The sequence below is a fragment of the Nuphar pumila genome, chromosome 12 (genome assembly GCF_984573655.1).
Source record: "Nuphar pumila chromosome 12, dmNupPumi1.hap1.1, whole genome shotgun sequence".
Taxonomy (NCBI): Eukaryota; Viridiplantae; Streptophyta; class Magnoliopsida; order Nymphaeales; family Nymphaeaceae; genus Nuphar; species Nuphar pumila.
In genome coordinates, this window is record NC_143260.1 from 7,329,586 (window position 1) to 7,347,796 (window position 18,211).

General features: G+C 37.5%; 1 protein-coding gene across 1 annotated transcript; it reads right to left on the reverse strand.

The window, feature by feature from the left end:
* Positions 1–1,609: 1,609 nt before the first annotated feature.
* LOC149819833 (ketol-acid reductoisomerase, chloroplastic-like) lies at positions 1,610–15,538 on the reverse strand. The gene is made up of 11 exons (XM_089983639.1): positions 15,160–15,538; positions 14,388–14,480; positions 13,316–13,381; positions 6,078–6,218; positions 5,310–5,537; positions 5,093–5,210; positions 4,881–5,020; positions 4,439–4,606; positions 3,799–3,954; positions 2,799–2,990; positions 1,610–2,091 (listed from the first exon to the last, which is right to left on the reverse strand). Exons 1-11 carry the CDS (start codon positions 15,451–15,453, stop codon positions 1,918–1,920), a joined length of 1,770 nt encoding a protein of 589 aa, XP_089839765.1. The 5' UTR covers positions 15,454–15,538; the 3' UTR covers positions 1,610–1,917.
* Between the last annotated feature and the right edge of the window lie 2,673 nt (positions 15,539–18,211).

Below are 18,211 nucleotides of genomic sequence, written 5' to 3' on the forward strand. Positions count from 1 at the left end.
CTCCAAAAACCCCTGTTCGCTCAAGGTAGGCACCTCCTTCTCACTCTGAATAATTAAAAGTACTAACTGAAATTGAGATTGAGAGAAAGATCCATGTTAAAAACAAGAATATGAGCAGAAGGGTTTTGTCACCAAGGACTTAGCAAAATTGCAAGGGCAGTTACAAAATAAGGCTTGTAAGAAATTTCTCATGAAAACTATACAGAGTTTTGTCATTTGCAAAATTAGCCCCCCAAAATTTATATCCCACCCGTCAGTTATTTTCATTTGCTACTTTCCACAAAAAATGAAAAGCAACATGCATTTAAAGAACCTTACTGACCTGCTGTCACCATGTACTGGATTTGAAAACACAACGGAACCGTGGACATAACTGAAATTTGAAGAAAATAAAAAAGCAGAAGAAATTCACATGTCAGATCATTTTCATTGAAGGACAAACTGTTAGGAAACCTACAATCAGGGTTGGTAAACTAACCGAGCAGCTCGTGACTCGGCTTGGTTCACAAACTCGTTCGTGATTGGTTCGTATGACTGGTGAGCCAAGCCACAAGCAGCTCATTTAGCTTAAACAAGTTGATCCCAAAGGCTCGGCTCGGGAGAGCTTGTATTGATAAAGAATATATATTTTTATGTATAATATATATTTTAAGTGTAATATATAAAAAAACAATGCATAAAATATATCTAAAAAGAAAAGGATAATGAAAAATATATACATAAAATATGAACTATTGAGAAATAAACATATTCTGAGTGTAATATATGAAAATATATATTCCATGTATAAATAACACGACTATAAATGAACACGAGCCAAGCCACGAGCTCAATCCACTGGTAAACGAGCCAAGCCCAAACATGCCCCGTTCAGTTCGAGCCGCCCTAGCTACAACTCTTTGGCACAAGAAAGAAAATACAGGAGATGAGTGAATCAATCAAGAACTCTAGATTTGACATTCATAATGCAGGTTTCAAAATCCAAAAAAAATAATTTCATGCCCACCTTACGGAGTTAATCATGGTTAGAAGGATGAACAGTGATAGCCTGAGTGGCAGAGGCATGGAAGAAGGTGTTGTGCCTTTAACTGCTAGGCTCAGTAAGAGCTTAGGTGTCAGTGACCCCACCAGAAGTTTACCTCACGGGAGGTGGGTCCACTAAGTGACCTGATTCTCGATGATGATTCCTCATTATAAAAAATAATAATAATAATAATAATAATAATAATAATAAAACCAACACCATAGCTGATATATGGATATGACACCCTCTGTCACATGATCAGTCTCTAGATAATTTTTTTATGCAGATGCATTACGAGTCCTCTCCCTAAGATTGGTTCTAATAAACACTTGCCTAACTAACCAAATTACTAAAGAAGTATGGGAACTGAGGCTAAGCCCATGCCCTAACTTGGACGAGCTCGTGCAGTTCCACAGTCCACTCATACACTCCAAGTATGTACCATCCATTTTCATGGCCAAGACAGGCCAGTTTCAAGTTTGCCCAGTGCAGTTCTTCTGATAATCCATCAGCTCACAAAAGCACCCAATGCAAAAAATTTAACGGGCTAACCATACATATATATTAGTGAGTTGATAGCCCCCATTAAGCATGCCAAGGGTGATCTTATAAATAACAGAACAAGACTACATCAGCACTAATCCATTCGACAACAGTGTCCACCTCAAAGTGTTCCTTTCCAAGCTCAAAGTCCGAACTAGCACAAATTCTCTTCCTAGATTATAGTACTTTGACTACTTTACCATCAGCACTAATCCATTCAACAACAGTGTTCACCTCAAAGTGTTCCTTCCCAAGCTCAAAGTCCGAACTAAGAATAAATTATCTTCCTAGATTATAGTACTTTGACTACTTTCCCCAGAACAACACACAAACACATGCTCAACCATTGTTTAGCTTGATTGCCGCAGCTCTGGCCTTACAAAGTCTGCATCAGCAGTAACAGAGATGTCAACGGTCGGCCTCAGCTGAGCACAGACCTCTATGGCACCATGTACGGGATCAGACAAGAAGTTGCTAAGAAGGTCCTGGTTGATTGGTGAATCCTTGTCCACAGCCACAAATGCCTGCAAAATAAAACCAATCAGATTTTCTTGGGGTGAGGGGTGTGGTGTTTAGGGAATCTTGGAGAGAGGGAGATGAGCTCAAGTTCAGCTTTACTGCATAGCCAGAAAAACTGGGTTCATCTCATGCCCAGTCCCAGTTAGAACCTAATGGTCCAATCAATTTTCTGTACAATAAAGGCAAAATGTTTGTACCTGCCTCTACTCGACGGCAGATCAGGTGCAACACTGCAACCACATTGCACACTTTAACGTGCTGCTGCACCTGATCTGCCCCACATCTTCTCTTGGGCCCCACAGCTGGAAGGCTCATGGAGGGCAGTCAGGTGCAGCAGCACACTAAAGTGTGCAATGTGATTGCACCTGCGCCGGCTTCCTCTTACTCCTAGGAATGAAAATGAACTGGCAGACACCTTTGATGACTGACCACAGTTGGCCAGGTTTGATCCAAACATTTAAGCCTAATGGATGAGCCCTTCCTTCCACCTACTTTCTAGACATTCTATGCTCAGGCCTTGTGTTGCACAACTGAAACCTGAAGGCCTGAGCTACCTGCCTGGTTGATCCCACAGGTGAGGTCATCATTGATTCTGGGCCTGGACCAGATTCAATCATTGAGCAGGCCTTAGCCATGCTACAGTACAACTGGGTCATAAGAATAATACTAATAAAAAGAAGCGAGATGGAAACAAATTTGCAGCAGAAGATACCTGCTGGGTGAGTATGTAATCAAAACGAGGAGCCCATTTTCTTGACCCCAGTCGTGCTGTTGTCGAACAGTTATCAACCATGAACGAGACTCCACGGGCATGCATGAATGGGTTCAGAGAATCCACAGCTTCAATCAGACTCTCATTGATGATCTCTGAGTACGAGTGTCCCTTCTTTCTTAGCACTTCAATCTGCATCAACCGCCACAAAGATCAGTAACCATATCAAACTTGTTATAATTGTAATAGGCAACAGTAAACTCCCCGTGAGATATCAAAAGGAAACAACAATAACCACTCCCAATACAAACATGTATGCATAGACACACATACATCTCTTTGCATATAGTCAAAATGTCTTCAAATTTTTTTCCGTTTTTTGTTCTTTTTCTAAAAATTCAACTCGGCTTTGCTGAGCAAAATGATTATGAAATATTCCTAGAGACTCCCTAGACTCCCTTGTGGAGAATACCTAGAGAATGCAGCTCTCTCTCCTCTCTCACAGACACACACATGCATTCACCATCACAACAACAGAGGTAAATAGACATGCAAAAGAAATAAAAAACAACAAAGAAAAGTGTAAATATTTTCTACATCTGTGGAAACTTCATAGAAAGACTTTCTAACAGTTTCCCATAAAGTGATTGCATCCACGTTGTTGAAATTTGCAATTCAAGCCCCCAATCTTCAGATGTAGTGCATATGTGCACCAGAACCTTTCCAAAAATCTGCTATAACATTTTTTATTTCAAAATCCCACTTCTGTACACATGGCACCACTCCATCATAGGCTCTGAAGCCACACTGTCAACACTTGCAAATGGAGGTTGGCACTGAATTAAATCTAGACTTCATAACACATTTTTTAGGTACGGATTAGAATTCAATTGACACCTGAATTAGTTTAGCACAAAATGCTTGTTGGAGCAGCATTGCTGACTGACAATTTTGGGAAGAATCATCCAGTAAAGATAAAACGAAAGAAAGGATGCATCACCTGAGCCATCATGAGAGCAACATAGACACCTGCAGTGAATGGATGCAATAGACCCAAGTCACCAGATGGTCTGACTGAGCGGACTCGCTCCCCAACTTTCCACATCCGAGTCTGATCGATTTTGCCCATGGGAAAAGCTGGTAGCCCATCCTTTTCCTGTTGAAGACAAATGCTTCATCAAAGATCATAAAGAAAAATTCCAAGACCTTATGAAGACACTAATTTATATAGAATATATAAACTTTGAGAGCAAAAACCTAGACTGTACTGTTATAGACTTATAGGTTGCATAGGATGACATACGGTATACCTAAAACAAATTTTTAAAACAATTTGCAACTATCTTGGAAAAATTTAACATGCTAACTTACCTCCAAACTAATCTAACTAAATCTAGAAAGAGGAAGGATATTACAATGATAATCAAAATTACACCTTTCCATGATCAACAAGATGTTCTTTCACCATATTTATGTGGTTTAGAAAACACCCATACAGATAATATAATCCCACCCAAAAATGATGGAACATTTTTTCCACAGAAAGACGCAAACTACACACACAGAGAAATAGCTAAAAATTGTGAAGTTCCACACTGTCTAATGAAAAATAAATTTAGCAAGCAGGAGAATGGACATACAAAAAAGCGGCGACCAGCCAAGACGACACTACGGATCTCATTGCCGCAAGCAACATCTTCATAGCACTCGTACAATATGTCCATACAGGGGTAGTAAGATGCACTGTATGCAGCTTCAAATTCCTTTTTGCCTTCTTCGCTGAGAGAATTGTATACAGCCAGCATACCCTATTCAACAAAGAAGTATTCATAAAAAGTAAATCCACTACACCATGGTGTATTTAAAAACCAGTAACCCAACTGGAACTCTGGCATCAGATTGATTGGGATCAGCTTTCTAGCATGTATAATTCAGCACTAAGTCTGGAAACAGACAACTTTGAGACATGAAGCTGATATACAACGCAATTGTAGACTTCTAATTAACCACACCAGACTCCAAATACATCATCCAATTTAGACAAAAGAGTAAAAGGGTATTAGCTTCAGAAGGAAGACCCACCTTTGTTGAGATGGTCTTTGATATTATTCCAGTGATGCCCTCAACTGTGTTCTTGTAAGCCAGTTCTTCGCTCATCCCATTCTCAGTGTATCTTCTAAACAATGACTCAACAATTCCATGAACAGCTCCAAGTAATATCCCTATAATAGGTAACAGTCAGACACCAAAACACGGAAACTGGCAGAAAATAATATCTATGATTAAAACCATACCTCGCTCCCCAAAAATGTCACTTTTGTACTCCTGCTCCAAAGTAGTGGCAAAAGTAAATGGCGATCCAAGTGCTACCGACCATCCCAATGCAACATCTGTTGCTCTGCCATCAACATCCTGAAGAATAAACAGCAAAACAGAAGTTCTACTATGGGTCAAGTAATCAATTTTGTACATATGTCTGACCTGTGTGTGTTGAGAGAGAGAGAGAGAGACCTGATGAACTGCAAAACTGGAATTGATCCCAGCACCATTTATCTCCTTTCCCTGAACATACAGCCTCCTTACAGATGGCCCCATTCCCTTTGGGCATACAGCAATCACACTCATGTTCTTTGGAAAATCCAGTCCCAGTGACTGTAAATGTCCAAGCAGAAACCCATGTGAAAGCCCAAGAATACTGTTTGGCTTCATGTGAGAGAATATTTTCTCATAATTATCCGCCTGCAAAATAAAACATCTACTAAGCAAATGCATCCAGAATTAGATCATTAGATGGATCAAATTTCAAAATGTACATGTCAATGTAGGACTTGAATAGATCTTAAGTTGGGATCTGTGTTGGAATGTTTGGCCATTCAAATAGATTTCATGGGCTGAGATGCACCTATCCCAACATCATTGAAGATGCTGTAGCAAAGAGCTGAACTTGTGATGAGATGGTTTGTCAGTCCTTGAGCAATAAAAACTACAGAGTAAACTCCATTTTACAAAGAAAACTAAATTAGGATACACGGGAAACCTTTCAATGCTTCACAGGCTTAAATCCAAAATATACAGAGGTCAAACATGATAGCAGGACCTTTGCAGTCACAGCGTTTAACAGAGGGACCTTGCTTTGGATTCATGTATCTGTGTGGGTGCATGTGTGGGTACGGGGATAGGTGAGTGGGTGGTTGTGCACCTCCATGTGCATGTGCACATGTTAGTCTTGTATTGGCACAGTTGCAGTGAAAAGTGATACTTTTTGCATGATCTACTAACCTGAGCTGCATCTGAGATCAATAATAATAAGAGATCACTGCCTGAAACAGTTTCCCAGATATCACCAAGGGTTCCATTTTCTTCTGTAAACCCAGCAGCACGTGCCTCAGCAAAAGAATGGGATCCTTTCCGCAATCCAATCTGCATTAGTGATAAAAATAAAGAGATCAATTGACATGCTCATCAGAGAAAAGATACAAAAAGACTTTCACAAATCCAAACAAACTACAAATTCAACAATAAAATGCAAACCCGTATAGTTGATTCACTACCATGACCATAAGCTCATGACACCCAGATCTTATTACATGAAAACATATGCTTATTGACAAGGGATTCGAACATACAAACTAATTTTGAAGTGTCTCTGAATGAGAGACCATACCACAGATATTTTATTAAGGCCACCACCAATAAAAATTACATTTAACTTGTACTGAAAATGAGAACTAGCACCAAATATATTCTATCAACATGTGTGTCCTGCGTCAACATGACATGGCACTAAACACACCACAAACTTCATGAACGCATTCAACACCCTATACCTAACTTTATCTATTTCCTTTTATGATCTTCATCACTTATTTTGTATTCAATTCCATGCTTTTCCTTTTAGAAATTATCATCGATTATATCACATTTCAATCTTAAATTTAGATTTATTGTTTAAAGTCTTAAATATAATGGTTTAGAATTATTGTTCAAGAATTTGCACTTAATATTTATGCTTTATTGCTTTCTATGTAGTCAAAAGCGCTAGGCTTTGCCTAGTCGGTAGACCCCTAAAAAGACTAGTCTAGGACTAGGTGGGACTAGTCGGTACCCCAATTAAAATATAAAAATGTATACAAAATATACATAAAAATATATTTAATTCTTTTACTAATAAGATTTTTTCATTACACGAGTACAAAATTATACATGCTTTCATAAAATATATTAATATACATAACCAAAATATACATATATATAATTGTACACACACAAATATATATATATATATATATATATATATATATATATATATTCAATTATTCATAACATATTCAGTATAATCAACAAAATATGCTTTCAACCTTTCACAGAAACACAATAACACATGCATATATAATAACATATTACATAATTCATAGTACTGAACATGCTTTCAGGATTTTATAGAAAAATTCATCAGAAACAAAGTAACATACATATAAAAAACATAATCAATTAAAATTAACTGTGCATGCTTTCAATGTTTCACAGAAAAAACCCCAAAAGCAAAGTAGCACACACACACACACATATATATGTAAATATAATAACTAAGCATGTTTTTGAGATTTCAAAGAACAAATCATATAAACACACACACACACATATAAGAATAATAAACGACTAAACTTGCCGTCATGCCTAGGCGGAGGAAGCTTAGTTGTCGACTAGGCGCCTTAGTCGGTGCCTAGTCGGCAAAATTGGTACCTTTTATGGTACCCACCTAGGAATTGCAAAGCTTAGGCATTTTACTTACACCTAGACCGACTAAGCGGACTAGTCGAGGCTTTTGACTACATAAATTGGTTTAGATAAAGAATTTTGAATGTGTGTGTGTGTGTGTGTGAAATGTATGGTCATGTCCCACTGTCCTAGTTTTAGACCACTTAAGCTACTGTCTTAGATGAGTACCTAGATTGGTGCTTCTAGTCATTAAGGGCATGGTTGATGCAAAGTGATGGCCGTGATTTGAGATAACGTGACCGCAAATCACGCACGTCGAAACAAACTTTGGACGCAGCGGTCATTCTTTCCGCACGTCCACCGCATCTTAGGAATTGGATTTCACCACTCAACCTCCACCCCTTGTTACGAAAAGATCAGGACGGGGGAACCACAAGTTAAAAAAAAAGTCGAAACATCTTACCCCTTGACATTTCTCTCTCACTACCTCTCTACCCCGACCCCGAAACTCTCCTCATCCCTCCCCTCACACTCTCTCATTGTTACGCGCATCCCTCTAGTGAGCCTCTCTCCAGTGTTGTTACCAGCATCCTTTCGGCGATCCTCTGCCCTAGGCTGCGAGCGTCCTTTTGACGATCCTTTGCCATCTTTGAGCTTTCCTCCTCTGTACGTATCTCTATCTCTGTGTTGTTGTAGGATTAAGGTGCTCTCCCTTCCTCTCTCTTTGTATCATGGATAGAGTTAACCCTAATATGATTGGGGTTAGGGTTTACTGGGGACGATTTTTTGTTGAATATGCTTAGGGCATTTTGCATTTTAAACCCTATTTTTGCAATCTATTGAGGGAATGCATGATAAATCCAATAGTGTATTTTCGAGTATGCTTAGATTTTAGGGATTTTGTATCTTCAACCTTGTTTTTGTATTTTTTTTAGTGAATGCATTCTAAAGGCAATTATTTTGTTTGGATATGCCTAGATGTTGTGGTTTTTATATTTTAACCCCCGCATTTGCAATTTTTGGGTGAATTCATGCTAAATCCGTTTCTTTCGGTTTGGGATAGACTTAGATGTTAAGGGTTTTGTATTTTAATCCTTGTCTTTGTAATTTTTTTAGTGAATGCATGATAAATCTATTTATTTTGTTTTTGATATGCTTAGATGTTATTTGTATTTGAATCCGTGTTTTTGCAATTTTTGAGAGAATGCCTTAGATGTTAGGGGTTTTATTTTGTTTATGATATAGCTGGATAAGTGGCAGGCAATGGATCTTAGTTCGAACTGAATTGGAGGGTAAACAAAATGCATTGTTTTGTTGTTTCATCACAAACAAGCAGTGTTTGGATAGCATTGTTTTATTGTTTCATCACAAACAATCGGTGTTTGGGTAATATTGTTTTTATCATTCCATCATGAACAAGAAGTATTTAGGTACAAATATTAGCTATGATATCTGAATATTTGTTCTCATTTTGTTGTGCTTTTATTAGGAAGATGCTTGAAGATTTCCATATCGATCAACTAGACGAAATGGTAAAGATCATGTGGTCTAGACTTTTAATCAATTTCAGGAATTCCCTTATTGAAATGAAAGTTGATACAACTGCAAAAAAACCTCACTAAAATACAAACGAGACAATTTGTTACATAATTCTTAAACGTGTTTACATCCAAACTACTTTGTAAAAACAATATTCAAAGTTAAAAACTGACATATCAATAATGAGGGATGCATAATGAAATCTTTGTGATCCATTAATTGAATGAATGAATGTGTATGTATGTTAAGTCAAGTTGTAATTGGATTATAACCAACTCCTTTATTATTCTCTATGACAATTTTTAATGATGCATCATTCACGATTTCATTGTCTTTGTTAATGTTACGACAAAAATATACTTGTGAATGCAAATTGTTCAGTATAGCAAATGTTGTAATGAGTGAAGTACAATAAGTGTAGGCTAGCCAGACTGAAAAAATACAATAAAGTACATCCCAAGTGGATTACTTATTTGACTGCATGTTAGATCAGTCTCAAATAGTCGAAATGAAATGTTCAGAGGGTTTAAAAGACAAGGCCATGAGGGTGGTCAAATAAAGGAGATGTGGGGGCCAAATTCACCTTGAAAAAAATCAAGAACACGTTAAAGTGTGTCAGACCCAACTTAACAGTAATAAACCAAATATTGAACACTTCGGGGTTTGTATGTAACTCAAAAATGAACATGCATGTGGCAGATATTGAAATATGGACTGAATGTTTGAGAAAAAACCTAACATGGAAAAATTATCAGAAACCAAAAAAATAGAGATATTATGAACATGTGGAGATTTATGGGAAATCAACACCTAAAGACACTTATAGGACCATCCAATTGAAAGTGCCACTGCCACCTCCTATCGAACATGGCATAGAGGAATTTAACTCATCATCACAAGCTTTAAGTGATGAGACACCCATGAGTAGCCCACCACCTAGCATGCCCTCATCTTCCAACAAGCTTTCAATTTAAGAAAAGAGCAGAATTTGCAGTGATGATCAAATCGTGGATATGCTAGGTAGTATTTCTACGTATGTGAAGACCATCAACGATGAATCCCTGTAGAAAATTGCAACACAATGTAATGTCGTATTAAAAGAAATGTTGAATAATGGTAAGATTACTTGTCTCACATGCATGAGAGAATTAGACTTACTGTTAGCCCCTGAGAATGCAGCTCTTTTCCTGAGCATAGATCCAAATTGTCGGGTCGAATGGTTGGACTATAAATTGTCTCTCAATGTTTAGGTATGCATTTGCACAAGTCATCACTTAAATATAAGTCTTCTTGATTATGTTTTATTCATATTTATGTTGATTGTTTAATATTATCATTGTATTAAATGTTCAATATTGCTTTTGTGCAAGTTAAATTAAATGATTCTCAATTGAAATATTGCATATTATAACAATGTTAAATGTTCAAATGTTGTATGTTATCATGGTGTTAAATATTCAATAGTTTCATATATACTTCTTAAATTTTGTACATGTTATTCATGTTTATTGCAAGATTATATCTGTGTATGCAAAAGTATAATGACTCCCCAACAAAAACTTGTTTACTTACTAACTATGGTGGTGTTGATCATTTTCCTACGTAATTTAAAAATGTCACATTGGGCAATATTTCATGATTCTTTACCTATGTCAAATAGGTGCGGGTGCGGCACTCTATAAAAACTTGGGTGCGGGGGTGTAGGGAGGGTGTATATATATATATATATATATATATATATATATATATATATATATATATATAACAGTTTTAAGTTAATACTCCGTGCATATGTGTGCATTTATGTATTTATATATAATATAGATACAAATTATATATATATATAAACCTTAACCAAGTCCAATTTTATCTATATTATATATAAATACATAAATGCACACATATACATGGAGTATTAACTTAAAACTATTAAAAATTATATATATATATTCTAATATAAACATTTATGTATATATATATATATATCACTCAGGTTAAAATTGTTCATGTGATATACATAATACATAACTTTAGATTAGAAAATAACCCAGATGTTGAATAATTCACAATTGACAACGATAATGATATCATACTTGAACCTAAATCTGAGGAGGAAAATTTCACACAATTAGTTAATCGTGGTAGCAACAAGAATATGAGAGATGTAATAACAACTCAAATATGGAATTATTGGCCACACAGTAAGTATATTTAATGACTTTATTACTTGTTACATAAGTTTCATGATTACAATTGCATGATTAACAAAAGTGTTTTATATGTACTTGATTGATAACATTATATGTTTAACTTATATTTTTGCATTGAAGAGCCGAGACGATGACGCCTCATTGTAGATATTATGTTGTATTCGAGCGGAGGGCTAGAGGCATCTACGACTCTTAGGAGACACATCAACCATAAGTTTTCAGATATAGTGGGGGCACTGTACAGATTGTTCACCAGCTTTGAAGAAGTTGATAGCCGGTTGCAGGAGTAAATAGCGAAGACAAGGTGGGTGCAACAGCGAGAGGTGCACCAAGGAGCGAATACACGATGTTTGAGGGGATGCTGCATTTTTTTGCCGTGTTACTCTTCCTAGTTTTCGGCTTTTTCTAGTATCTTGATGTAGTTTCATGCTGGAGTGATGCACACTTTTTGGGGCTTGAGCGGGTGGTTGACATACTATGATACTCTCTCACATATTGTTGTTATATTGCTTCATTCATAACATTTTGGATTTACGTATATTGTGATACTCTTTTGTATACTTGATTTTGAATATATGAATGCATATATTTGCAGATTTATTTTGGATTGAACGCCATGAATAAATGAATAAATATGTCACATAGACAAGGCTAAATGTCCCATGCACATGTGTCGACACGGCCCGACACAGGGATGGGTATCGGGTGCGGCACGAGTACATGTTGGGCCCGGATCGAGTCTGGTCCAACCTGGACCCAACCCAAAATCCAAAAATTCTCTACTTTTTTTTTGTTTCGCAAAACCCTCAAAAGAATAAAGAGCGGAGGAGGAAGGAGAAGGAAAAAAGAGAGAGAAAGAAAGGCACAATACCTTATACCCTTCTTCTTCCTCTGCTCCTCCACCTTCTTCATCCAATCAACAGAGAGAGAGAGAGAGGCAGTGGGACAAACCCCCTTCCCCTTTTCATTTTATTGTACCCCTCAGAAGAAGAAGAAAAAGCGAAGGAGAAAAAGGAAGAAGGAAGAGAGAGAGAGAGAGAGAGAGGCACCATACCTTCTACCCTCCTTCCTCTGTTATTTTGTCTTCTTCATCCAATCAATAGAGGGAGCGAGAGAAGGGAGGGGGAAGGCCAAAACCCCCTCACCTTTTCTTTTTATCGTAACCCCTCCACCCCACCCCTCCCTTGTTTACCTCTTTTACCTTCTTTTCTTACCTACAACCCCCCTCTTTTATTCAAAATGCCATCCGACAACATTTTTTACTAAAATTTGTCCCTTTTTACTAAAAACTACATTGGGCATTTGGACCTACAAACCATTACATGGATCTTGCATTGGACCCACAAAGTATATATATAGTCGTGTCCTTGTGCCCACGTTTTTTAAAATTAATGTATCATACCTTCGTACCCACACTCGTACCTATGTGACAGATGAATAAATGATATTCTCTTATATACTTGATTATATGGGCAAGTTTATTTTTTAATGGATGAAATGAATTATTGTATAAGTAGATTCATTTTTTAATGGATGAAATGAATTATTGTATTAGCAGGTTCATTTTTGAATGGATGGAATGAATGATTGTATGAGCAGGTCATTTTTTAATGAATGAAAACTGAGATTATATGAGCAGATTCATTTTTTAATGGATGAAATGAATGATTGTATGAGCATGTTCGTTTTTTAATGAATGAAAACTGAGATTATGAGCAAGTTCATTTTTTAATGGATGAAATGAATTATTGTATGAGTAGGTTCACTTTTTAATGGATGGAAAAAATGATTATATGAGCAGGTTCATTTTTTAATGAATGAAATGAATAATTGTATGAGCAAGTTTATTTTTGAGACATCCAGAAACATTTCAAATTCTACAAGAACTTCATTAAAAAAATTTAGCCTTCAAATGAAAGATGTGATAGGATGCTACATATTCAACATAACGGAGGAGGAAAAAAATTTGTGTGATGCCTTATCAAACAAAATGCTCTCACCAAGCAATATAAGATGATAGTGACTTCCTCCAAGAATAAGATATTTTACCTTGACCACAATATCTGAATTTGCCACAGCAAGTGAATCCCTCAAGTTCTGAGCTTGAGCAGGGCCCTATAGGAAACCCAATAATAAAGCAGGAAAATTATCAGTTTATATGCAAGATTAGAGAAATTCAAGATTTGAAAAGAACAAATCACACAGAAGCAGAGAGAAAGATGACTTATGACAGTTTGGCCACATAAATATTAAAAAATAAACAGCATTAAATGCCAAAAGCAGATCTTTAAATATAAAATACTAACAAAAAGGATAAATTTAAGGAGAGGCATGGATGTAGTCATGTAACAGTATTTGGAGGCAAGCATGTAAAATGCCATTGATTGGTTAAAGAAATAGAATTTCCAGAATCAATCAACAAGAGCACATGCCCGTACTATGATACTGTACAAAAACGCTAATTTAGGGAATGCAATGACTAGGCATCCTGCAGAGAACCCACAGGCATTTCAGAGCTATGCTTTTACAACTCTCCCCTTTGCTGCAAGCCCATTGTATGGTCCAATTTTCACCAGGAGGGACGTGATAGAAGAACATGACATATCAAGGCATCAAGATCAGGCATTCCAGAAACATCAAAAGCAAAAGCAGCCAAAGGTGCACCATTGCACTCACGCACATACAGTCCAGTATTTAAGACAGAGCAAGCATTTACAATTCCTTGGTGCAACTGGAAAGCTGGTTAATCATTAACTTATTGTAGACAAATTTTTCACATTGCTTTCCCGACATCTCAATCCAATACCCAAAGCAAATGCACAGTCTCCCAATTACCACACAAAACAGAATCCTGAATGAAGGGATTAATCTGCGCCATTGCAGACTGAGCAACAAAAACACCTTTACGAAAATATAGCACTAGGAAGAAATTTCTCATTATGAATTCCCTTACAACCTAACCTCCCGAGGCTTAATAAAACTATCCTATCCTATCCTAACTCATATCTTTCTTAACCCATAACTTAGATCTATAAATTTTATGGCTCAATCCCAAGTAAAAGAACATAGTAATGACAGCACCAATATAATTATCAAGAACAAACCAAGGAGATTAGTTTACCTGAGAACCCCATCCAATTACTCCAATCTGCTTAATTCCCTTGAATGCCTCGGGAAGCAGCTTGAAAAGATCCCTCCCTCCTCTCACAATATACTGTAAAAAAGAGGGGAAAAGGAATATAAAATTACAAATAGTGCATTAAAAAATAGAAAAAAAAGCTATCACACATACAGATAGATTGGATATCTAAAAGAAAATAAAGAGCAATATCAAAATAGAGAGACCAAGATCACTGATAACCCTACTTCAGATTAGAACATAAACTCTAAGAACGATCATGAGTATTGTCGCAACGCGCTCTCTGAAACAATTTAAAGTTAATAAGACAAAAACAGCCAGCGAAAACAAAAGATTAGACGATCATGAAGATAAAAGGCTGAAAATATCAGAAAAGAAGAAAAAAGAATTATTTTACTATAAGAGGAAAACACGACCAACCGACGATCAGATATCGATCAAAGACAAAAATCCAAAACTAAAAAAAGGAGAGAGAGAGAGAACCCTTAAAAGAACAAGCGCAATTTCAACTCGATAAGCAATATTATAGCCAACCCACATTCGGAGATCCATCAAAGAGAAAAACCCAAATTAAAAAACGAAGAAAAAATCAGAATTGGAAGACCATAAAAAAAAACAGATAACCATCGACAAAACGCACATTTGACAACGAGAAGTAAGAAAATGAGACCAACCAACATCCAGAAATCCATCAAAAACGAGAACTCAAAAGAGAAAACCCACCAAAGAAAGGGGGGAAATACGATAGACCAACCTCATCCTCGCCGGAAAGGGTGATCTTCTCCTTCTTGAAGACGGAGGTCTCGAAATCGAGAACTTTATCGTGTTTCACGGCCGGCACGGTGACCATCTGAGCTCCGAGAGCTCCCTTTCCCGCTCTCCTCTTCCATGTCTCCCGGAGGAGCTGCGTCTGAGAGGAGAGAGAAACAGAGGACGAGAGATAGACCGCTTTCAGAGGCTGATTAAGAGCGGTCTTTACATCACGAAGACGTGAAGAGGCAAAAGAGGAAGAAGGAATGAGAGTGGCGGAGAGGGAGGCTGCCGTCATCGCTAGTTGGCTCCTACTACACGCAGATGGAGAGAGAGGCTCAGTTGTGTGGGTTTTGGTGCTTATAAGAATCTCTCTCTCTCTCTCAATATTGTTTTTTTTTTTTTTGCGATGGTTATTTTAGTTTTTGGGTTCGGTCTGTTCTGTTGGTCTTTGTTCTGGCAAATGACAAAGAGTGAGTTTGAAATTTCAGATATTTCGTTAAGGGAGCGTAATTAAAAGAGGCCAGTTGTGGACGCTAGGGTTTCTAACTGTGTTTATTGAGTCGTCAAAGCAGTAAGCCAACACGCCCATGGAAATTGATTTCTGTGAACAATTAGTGAGCTTCACGAAAGATAAAGGCTTGAAATTTTTGCTGCCACCTTAAGTTTGACAAAGTTTTCTCCCCAAATTATCCTCCCCTTCTTTTTGAAGAAAAAAATCTACAGATAGCCCCTGTTTGTAACTTGGCATGGGTGTTTTTTTTCTTCATCTTGGTTAATGCTTAGAATTGCTAAAGCAGGTAAACAGATACAAAGCACCTATATTGTTTGTATTGCAATATATAATTTACCATCTTGTGAAACTTGGATCAAGCAGGCTCGGCCAACATTTCTGTACAACTGAGAAAGTGACCAAACTTTTTTTATATTTACACGAAGAAACCGCCTCCAAGATCAGAGACCTACCCATGCTGGTTCTACCTGTTGTAATTAGGTGTGTCAAGGGGTCGGGTTTGGTTAAGATCCAGGTGAAATCAAACTTGGGCCCAATTTTCGAGTATGGTATCGGGTCTGGAGCTGAGTCTAACCAGATTCATTATAAGAAAAACCATACCCGGACCCGATAAGAACTACATGAAACAGATCTGGATCATACCTGATTAAATCATATTTTTTTATCATTTTTACATTAAAAATTTGCGGGTCTTAATCGAAACTCAGGTCGGGTCTGGACCCAAATCTAATCGGATCCACTATAAAAAAGCCATACTCGGACCTGATAAGAACTACATGAAACAGACCCAGAGCATACCCAGTAAAATTATTTTTTTATCATTTTTACATTAAAATTTTGCGGGTCTTAATCGAAACTCAGGTCGGGTCTGGACCCAAATCTAATCGGATCCACTATAAAAAAACCATACTCGGACCTGATAAGAACTACATGAAACAGACCCAGAGCATACCCAGTAAAATTATTTTTTTATCATTTTCACATTGAAAATTTGTGGGTCTTAATCGAAACTCGGGTCGGGTCCGAGTCTGGCATAAAATTTCACAAACTATACCGTGTCCATGTATTAATCTAACCTTTGGGTCTAGACCCAGGTCATAATCGGGGTCCTATTATTTATAACCATATCTGGATCCTATAGAGTTTGGTTCGGGTTGGATCCGGGTAAACCCGACCCATTGTCACTCTTAGCTATACTTACAGTCACTGTCCTGACAGTGTAAAACTCACATGGACTTATCCCTTGCCCCTAGGGAATCACAAGGGTCCACTATGTTAATCGGGACAAATCGTGAATATCACACCAAATCGATAGGATGTCACGAGCCCGAATTCCCCAAAGGTTATCCCTTGCTGCAAGGGAAAAGTTGAGTGTACTCCCTGAGGCAGTGGTTCGCAAAAAAAAAAAAAATTGAAGAAAGTGCCTTAAGGCTGCTGATCAATTTATGGCATTAGAACCACCGAGGTGGTATCCCATGTGGTAAGCGGGTCCTGTGCCAAGCTGAAGGCCCAGTTTCGAATCCCTCTGCCACATGGGGCTTAAGAGATATCTGGTAGGGGTCTGCCTAAACCCAGCTTGCCTATCAAAAAACAAATTTAGCGCATTAGAAGTCCCAATTCCATATGATGGGAAGTTGCCAGGACTCAAGTATCGTCCAACTATTATCCCGCAGCGTGGCTTAGGTAAGTCTGATTCGCTGCTAACTGGAGCTGAGTTAGTGGAACTTTTATCCCAGCCGCAATCGACAATAACAATGCTAAAAAATGCCTCACAAGAAGATGATTCTTCACATTGTCCAAAAGAATGGAGAGTGCCTATAGTCATTGAACTCCCAGCCATCAGATATCAATACAAGCTCACTATGACAACCAAGAACACACTGCATGCTATCAGCTAGACAATTAGTTCATGGGTTTGGTTTGGCCTTCTGGGATAGCGTGCCACTGGAATCATTAATGTGGAAATGTGCATTCTTTGAGCTGGATAAATTGTATCTTTGGTGTGGAAATTCAACTCTGGAAGCAGGCATTACCATCGATAGGCTGGTGGTTATCTTAGAGGCAACCCATGATCCATATCTGAGTCAAAACATTGGGCCCAACCAATATCAAAACATGACCGGACCCATTCACACAGTAATTAGTTTATAGAAAAAATGACTACGCTTTATTATATGAAAAACTGCAACTGGAGTGTTGTGCAATCGTACAATGCCATTTCGGTTGAAGGGAAAGTTTTATAGGATGAGTATTAAGCCCACTTTACTATATGGTACAAAATGTAACTGAGATGCATATGCTTAGATGGATGTGTGAAAATACAATAAAAGATAAGATTCGGAACAAGGAGATATGTAAGAAGGTAGGCGTTGCACCCATTGAAAATAAGATGAGAGAGAATCGTTTGAAGTGGTTTAGACATATTCGGCGAAGGCCTAATGATGCTCCGATTAGAAAGAATGGAGAAATGACAAAATATATTAGTTAAAAGAGGTCGGAGTAAGCCTAGGAAGACTTAGATGGAGATAATAGGAAAGGATAT

Excerpts from the sequence above, each read along its gene's own strand:
- LOC149819833 (XM_089983639.1), bottom strand. The coding sequence starts at position 15,453 with ATGACGGCAGCCTCCCTCTCCGCCACTCTCATTCCTTCTTCCTCTTTT. Across the intron at positions 13,382-14,387 it reads TAATTGGATGGGGTTCTCAG|GGCCCTGCTCAAGCTCAGAA; the intron begins GTAAACTAATCT and ends GGTTTCCTATAG. Across the intron at positions 5,538-6,077 it reads TGATCTCAGATGCAGCTCAG|GCGGATAATTATGAGAAAAT; the intron begins GTTAGTAGATCA and ends TTTATTTTGCAG.